This window comes from Cotesia glomerata, linkage group LG8, assembly GCF_020080835.1.
Source record: "Cotesia glomerata isolate CgM1 linkage group LG8, MPM_Cglom_v2.3, whole genome shotgun sequence".
Taxonomy (NCBI): Eukaryota; Metazoa; Arthropoda; class Insecta; order Hymenoptera; family Braconidae; genus Cotesia; species Cotesia glomerata.
Window position 1 is genome coordinate 12,103,533 of NC_058165.1, and position 7,896 is coordinate 12,111,428.

At 29.2% G+C, this 7,896-nt stretch overlaps 1 protein-coding gene across 4 annotated transcripts; it reads left to right on the plus strand.

Annotated features, from left to right (window-relative positions):
• Positions 1–3,046: 3,046 nt before the first annotated feature.
• On the plus strand, positions 3,047–5,507 carry LOC123270679. Of its 4 annotated transcripts, none has more exons than XM_044736840.1 (8): positions 3,047–3,380; positions 3,683–3,875; positions 4,098–4,280; positions 4,420–4,473; positions 4,547–4,840; positions 4,918–4,971; positions 5,072–5,218; positions 5,314–5,507. In XM_044736840.1, coding segments are annotated over exons 3-8 (567 nt in total). In that variant the 5' UTR covers positions 3,047–3,380; positions 3,683–3,875; positions 4,098–4,264; the 3' UTR covers positions 5,316–5,507. The 4 variants fall into 4 exon arrangements, with proteins under 4 accessions (XP_044592775.1, XP_044592772.1, XP_044592773.1 ...); XM_044736837.1 differs by having other exon boundaries at positions 3,053–3,380; positions 4,918–4,986; XM_044736838.1 differs by having other exon boundaries at positions 3,053–3,380; positions 3,708–3,875; positions 4,918–4,986.
• The last annotated feature ends 2,389 nt before the right edge of the window (positions 5,508–7,896 follow it).

The window sequence follows — 7,896 nt, forward strand, 5'->3', positions numbered from 1 at the left end:
ATTTAATTTCTGAATATCGAGAATTATTCCAATCGGCAGCTCACGATCGGGCAAGCGCCGCTCGTATACCCGAGGTCAAGGCTTGCTACGCATTAACGAACATCGGCGTCCATTTTGAGTGCGCAAATTCCTGGCAATTATTTCACGCGATAATTTATTAGTAAGAACAATTGAATTATTATTATTCAATATTAATTGTTACAAGAAAGTATTATTCATTTAATATAATTTATTGAGAATTGGCTACTGAACTTCGACGCAATTAAGATTGGATACCCGTGGATAATTTTTCGTGAATTTATTTTTCATTGAGATAATTTTTTTTTATTAATTATTTATAAATCGAAAAATTCCACGTGATCATTTATACATTGAACTATTGAAGACTAAAATTATTATTTTATTGGAATTATTTATAAAAATATTTAACGGCGTGGATTCCCGTTCGGCATAAAAGTCAGGAAGATGACATAATGTTGTCTGAAACATATTGACTTTTAGAGCTCAGCAAAATGTTGTCTTTTCAATAACTTTTTGCCGATGTCATTTTAAAGCAATCTCAATGATAACTAAATGATGACTTTTCGAGGACTTGTGTTGGTATCTTTATGACATCAAAGGGATAAATTTCCAATGTGTTTATAATGACCTTCTTACTATCAGCTGATTTTTATTTATATCGTGTTCCCTGTAACCTCAAATAATTCCAAGTGTCAGTGTGTAAAATATATCATTTGCAATAATGCCGAAGAGAAAAATATTCAAAGAATTATCAAAAAGTCAAAAAAATAAACGTTTACGCCAATTTCAAATTAAATCAGAAAATTTGTTAGATGCATCTACCAGTAAAACTTGTGAAATTAGTGAATCTAATTGTTACGTTGCGAATAATAAAAATGTAACGGATAATAATAATTTAAGCTGCAGTATTTTAGACAATATTTACAACAGTGAAATTAATAATCCTATTGATAATAATGATATTGATAATATTAATGATAATGACATTGAAATGAATCATCCCATTAATAACAATGATATTGATGATAATAATAAAATCAGTGATACTAGCGATGATAGTGATGATAGTAGTAGTGATGAAAATTTGGATGTAAATTTAAGTTTATCAACAAAACTCTGTCAGTGGATAACTGATAATAATATTTCACGTGATGCAGCGGGTAAAATTTTACGAATATTGAGAACATTGAACAACGAAGAAGTTGTTAATCTGCCGTTGGATCCTAGAACATTACTCGGTATACCAGAAGCACCTATAATAACCCGTAAAGTTCCTCCTGGTGAATATTATCATTATGAACTAGAAAAATCATTAATTGATCAATTCAAACTAGTTGATTACCGTACTCTGCCTAATTCTATTGTCATCAATATTAATATAGACGGATTGCCAATCGCTAAAAGCTTAACCAGCCAACTGTATCCCATCCTTGCTCAAATTCATCCTAAAGTTTCTCGGCCATTTGTTATAGGAATATATCATGACTATGAAAAACCCAATAGTTGCAAATTATTTTTGGAAGAATTTTTAAATGAGTACACAAACTCAAATACAACAAGTTTTAATTACAAAAACCGGCATTTTAACGTCGTCATAAGGGCTGTTATTTGTGATAGTCCAGCAAGGTCCTTCGTTACTTGTACAAAATTACACAATGGATATAATGGATGCGGAAAATGTAGAGAGGAGGGTGATTACAAAGATCATAGAATGTTATTTCTGAACGTAAATGCACCTTTACGTACGGATCAAAATTTTATTGATCGTGTTGATGAAGAACATCATACTGGCCAATCACCATTTGAAGAAGCAGGTATAGGCATGGTTTCCCAGTTTCCAATTGACTACATGCACAGCTGCTGTCTTGGAGTGATGAAAAAGATTTTGGTAACGTTTGTAAAAGGTCCTCACGCACATAAATGGTCAGCAAAACAAATTGAGAAAATTTCTGAGCAGTTAGTGGAGATTTCAAAATGGATTCCCCAAGAATTTGCTAGAAAACCACGAAAGTTGCAATATGTAGAAAGATTTAAGGCGACAGAAATTCGTCAATTTTTATTGTATATAGGTCCAATTATTTTCTCAAATTATTTACCACAAAGTTACCAAATCCACTTCAATTCATTACATTGTGCTATTAGAATTTTGAGTCACGAGGAAGATTGTCTACGTAATAATGATTATGCAAGGTCTTTGTTGATGTACTTTGTTGAAAATTGTAAAACTTTATACGGAGAAAAAATTTTAGTATATAATTTTCATAATTTAATTCATTTGCCTGACGATGTTTTAAAGTTTGGACATCTTGATTCTATAAGTGCTTTTTCATTTGAGAGTTACTTATACATTCTAAAAAAAAAATTAAAAAAAGCAGGTCAACCTCTACAGCAATTGTCCAGAAGAATTGTCGAAAATAATTTATGCAGCACTCCCTCGAACAGTCAAACTTACCATCAACCAGTTGTAACTGAGCAAAATTTAGTAATGTCTAAAAACTTCAACATTCTTTGTTATAATATAATACGTTTTAAACAGTTTTCGCTGTCATTGAAAAATCAAGGTGATAAGTATTGTTATTTAAGAAACAATGTTCTTCTTCGAGTAGAAAATATTAGTGTGAGTGATGGTAAAATAAGTTTGACAGGAGTATCATTATTAGATCCTGTTAGTTTTCCTAATTATCCTGTCAGTTCACTTGAATTAAATGTATACTTCGGAAATACGTGGTCTCAACCAACGCTTTTTAGTGCTGTAGAAGTAAAAATGAAAGCAGTTTGCATCCCCTATAAAGAGAGTTTTTGTTTTCTACCCTTAATCCATTCAGATATTGAATCATAGTACGACATAATTTTTTCATATAATTTTATGACATTGAAATTGATAGACATCTTATAATTTCTTTATTTTATAATTTTCCTTGTATTAATTTTTTTGTTGATAAAACTTTTAAAAATTATCAGATTTCTGCTATTTTCAGATTTATTGAATTTTCTTAAATCATTTTTAAAAAGAATTTCAATTTGTTACTTTTTTAAAAATAAATTTGGTGTTCAATTAAAAAATAATTCGATATTGGAATATGCGAAAAATTGAATTGTTAGTACTTTTCGCGCCAACAGCGGCCATTTTTGTTCTTTATACTACGGACCTCTCACTCACTCATAAAAGAGTGATTGTTGACAAGCGTGAATTGCATCATAATTCGTTCGGCATTGCTAAGTGTTTTTATTAAAGTATTACAACATAAACGTATTATTTTTGACTAAACATCCTGACTGAAAATATAATAATTAATAGTCTTGGTGATTCTTATTATTCAGTTAATTGTCAAGAATTTAATTGCCTAACAAATAAACTTGTAAGTAAGAACATAGGTTATAAACACATTTTTTCATATTTTATAACTAATTAAATTATTTTAAATTGTTGTAAGACGATGCTCGTCGCTGTTTTAATTAAATGCAGTTAAAATATTTTACTTTTTAAATTATTACTAACTTTAAACATTTGTATACAATTTTGTTAATTAAATTTATGCATAGATGATTTGATTAATTTAAAAAAAAAAACTTATCAGCATCGTCTTTGTAAAAGTGTCTGATAAAATTTAGAATGCGCTAAAATTTAATGAATATTTACAATTTCTGATTTTTTTTTAAGTTTCAACACAAGATGTATTTTGTAGTGTTTTGGGAGAAAACGTCTGCAAACTCACCTGCATCATGGGTTGATTCAGAATCTCAAACTTTTAAGTGGCCGAAAACAAAAAATCCTACCTTACAAATTATTTGAGCTGATAACCCTAAAGATAATTGGATCACTTATAATTATGGTCGACTCAGCGGTCCATTTGGTAAAATTATTTATACTATACAGTGAAATATGTAGTTCGTTGATCAGGAATTGGTTATAATCTCTTCATGTATTTCTATACTTAAACTTTCAAATATCGATATTCAAATATTTGCAGTAACTCACTATTGGCTCTTAATTACCTAATTAACTATATTATATCTTACCTTATATCGATAGTAAGAAAATAATTAATTAAACTATCATTATTTTTTTATAACAGAGGCATATGACGAAGCGCGTGATTTCGAATTAGATACCCTAAATCTGTCTACAAATGATGATGAAGGTTTTGCTGCTATTAAAGAAAATAAAAAATTAGAAATAGTAGAAAAAGGAAAAAGAAACTGCAATAAACCTTTACGCTATTGTGATACAGAAGATGAATCGATGCCTATACAAAAAAGTAAGGATCATTAGTTTGAATTAAATTGTAAAATTTAATATTGCATGAAAATTGAAAAGAAAAATAAATAGTATTTATTTTACCTTTACCTAAAATCTTTTATAAAATTATTCTAATATCAATTTTATTTATTGTATAGAAACTAAAAGTAAAAAGAGGATAATATCATCGTCAAGTTCTTCTGAAAATGAGGGTATGAAACAAATAAAGTTGTTCAATTATATATAATTATTTTGTTCCTTATTAATAAAACACTTTATTTTCAGAGAGCGGAATAAATAATATACCAATGCCACCTGCCACGTACGTGAGCCAAAAGGATCAGCAACCACCACCAACATTTAAAACTCCTATATCATCTCATCATAGTATAAGTGAAAATCAAGTCAAGAGTTCAGATTCAACTTATAAATCGATGAGCTCTTTTAATAATACCGATGAGAATAATACTGATAATGATTCAGTTGGGATTCCGCTTGCAAGTTTATCACAAGATCCTGATTTTTTTCGGAAGGATGGTGCTCAATCTCCTCGTTTAAATAATGACTCTAATAGTATTGGTATGGTCGCACTAAAAAAAAATTTTTTTTCTTTGTTAATTTTATTTTATCAGCTTAATTTAAATTTTATTTATCAGAAAATCTTCGAGATTCATTGAACGTATCTCCGCGTGCAATACCTCAGATAAGAAGTATCAAGAAATCCAGTAATTTAATTTTATCTCATTAATTTTTTTTAAATACTTATATCACTTTTTCTAATTTTTGTCTTGTAAAATTTTTATTTTACAGATATTCCGCTTAGAATCATAAGGGATTACTCTCGTCAATCAAGCATTAAACAACCGTCCTCTCCCCCTATTCAACCTCTTGCAGAACTTAAAGATGATGACCAGATGTCTTTGCTTGGTTCAGATACTCATGGTCACGGCTGTTGTTGTAAGTATTAATTCAGTAATAAAATGTTCAGATTTTTACTTGTATTATCACTATCATACATTTTTCAAAAACTTTCAATATTCATGTTTGGACAGGAAAAGTTTTGAGTGAACTAAAAAGCTTAAAAACTTTGATTTCGTCGATTTATCTAACAATATCAGATAAAAATAATAATGCCAATAATGATACTGTCGAAGAAACAGTAGATTTTGGATTGCCGATCCAAACTCGAAGTCAGTTGGCAGGATTTGAGAGTAAAATTCAAAATGTGGTCGCATCTACTCAATATGTAAGTTTTTTTATTGCAAATTTAACTTCAAATCTACAAACTATTACTATTGATTTCATTACTTAAGAAATTAATTTATTTTACTTTACGTTAATCAATTTATCGCTGCTTATTATTTATTTATGTCCTATACTTATTTTTTTTGAATGCTATAATTTTATTCTTTTACTTTTCTTTGTTATTATTTCAAAGCGAGAAAATATTAAACAGCTTGGTGGTGCAAGTTTCGAAAAGCATGTAAGAAACACATTAGTGTTTACTGTTTCTGATACGATGGCATATAAAATGAGTTGGACAGGTGTCAAAAATACGATTAAGATCGACGGATTAACATTTATAAAATTGATTAAAGGTAAAGCTTGCCTATCCTATAAATAACGCAACTATTGGAACTCCTAAACTTTTATTTTTTTCTGACTCAGTTTGTCTTTTTATATTGAATATAATATGAATTAGTTAAATCGTTAGGTAAAAGTCCCAATAGATGCTCATGTACCAGTAAATGATCACTCCATATACTTGTATATCTATATTCACAAATATAGATACATAAAGTGATCATATACTGGTACATGAGCATTTATTAGGGCTTTTATCTTAATTGTAACATTATACATTCAAAATTATGTAAAAATTATATTAATAACTTTAAACATAATTCTATTTTTTCAGAAACAATTTTACAAAAGTAGAGTGCCTCTGATAAAGAAAAAATTGAAAAAGTTATCAAATCATGGTTTCAGCATGCTGGCGATCGCCTTAAATAACTTAAATAATTATAATAATTACTTGAGCCGTAAAAGTATTTATAACTTTAATAATAAGATTATTTATATTGGTATGTTATATCTTTATTATTCATTGTGTTATCAAATAAACAATAATTAAACCTATTTTCCATGTCAATTTTAATTTTACACTAGCCTCTTAATTTTAACATAAAAACGTTAACTTTATGATCTCTAGAAAATGTTATCTTTCTGATATATTTTTAATGATCTCTAAAAGACGACACTAGATGGCTTATAAGAGAGGTTTATGTTAACTTTATGTTAACTTTTTGATTATCATTTCTGATATCAGATCTTGAATAATGTTAACATTAAGAGAACTTTATGCTATCTTCTTGCCAAACGGATTAAGTCCCAGAAAATTAGTTAGAATTTTATTAAGAAATATTCTTAAGAATTCATTCAAGATTTAAGAAATAAAATTACGAGTTGACTTGAAATAAATTTATGCGTCGATATTGTTCCTAAAAATTTATTTAATGTTGAGTATTAAACTCGTGGATAATTTGGAATAAATTCAAGCATCGGTTTTTAGTTTAGATTTTTTTGAGAATTAAATTATTAGTTGTGAAAATTGTTTACTATTTATTTGCGAGCTAATGACTGAAAATTGTAGTAAAGTGAACGTTGTAAGTTTTGGAGTTCAATTTTATAAGTTCGGAAGTAAAAAGTAAAGTAGAGTCAGTGTGTGTGAAGACGCATGGGTTATGTGTGTGTGAGTGTTAACAGCGTTCCTTCGCATACGATTAGTCTCTTTGCGGAGTGCTTCGCTGTTATCTAAGAAGTTCTGGTCAGCCGTTAGTTAGGCTGTTAGTTTTAAGAGGTCCTGGTCAGCCGTTAGTTAGGCTGTTAGGCTTAAGAGGTCCTAGTCAGCCGTTAGTTAGGCTGTAGTCTTAAGTTGTTAATTGTAATGTGAGTGCGTGAGTGATCACCATTTGTTATTTTATATGGTTAATAAATATCAATATATTGTTAAATAAAAATTTCTTTCTTTCAGATCACCTTCCTCCACTCTCTCTCCCTGTAGATTATAAGCTCAGCTCTGGTTTCCGGTTCCAGGAACCGAGATACAAAATCCTGGTGGCGCCCTTGTTAATTTAGAATCATTTTTGCTAGGTATTGTTATATTTTATTAAATTAATTAAGGGGCCAATGAACAGGCATAAAACACCCGTTACAAGACATTTTCAAAGAACAACGATTTTCCTACAATTTCCATTTATGTCCGATAAAATAACATTGGATATCGCGAAGATATAGATAATTGAAAAATAAATGTATAAATTACCGTCTTAATTAAATGGGAAATTTTTAAATTCATTCCACGAGTACTTAGAATTTAAATGAGGAGCCCATTTGTAGTGAAAAATTTTTTTTTGTATATGCTCACAACAATATTTCGCGAATTGAGTTTGAAAAAAAAGTCCTTCTGAAATGAAGCATCTTAATCGGTATACAAATTTTTACAATTAATGGACAAGAAACTTACGGCGGATCAATCGTCTAGGAATCGCTCATGATATTATTACGACCCTGATTATTTGCTGGTCGCTGCGTGTTGCAGCCGCCAGCTTTAGTTTTAGTTAGGATTAGATTAT

Coding starts and splice junctions, on each gene's coding strand:
- LOC123270679 (XM_044736837.1), top strand. Junction 4,474..4,546: donor AAGTTCTTCTGAAAATGAGG/GTATGAAACAAA, acceptor CTTTATTTTCAG/AGAGCGGAATAAATAATATA. Junction 4,987..5,071: donor AAGAAGTATCAAGAAATCCA/GTAATTTAATTT, acceptor TTTATTTTACAG/ATATTCCGCTTAGAATCATA.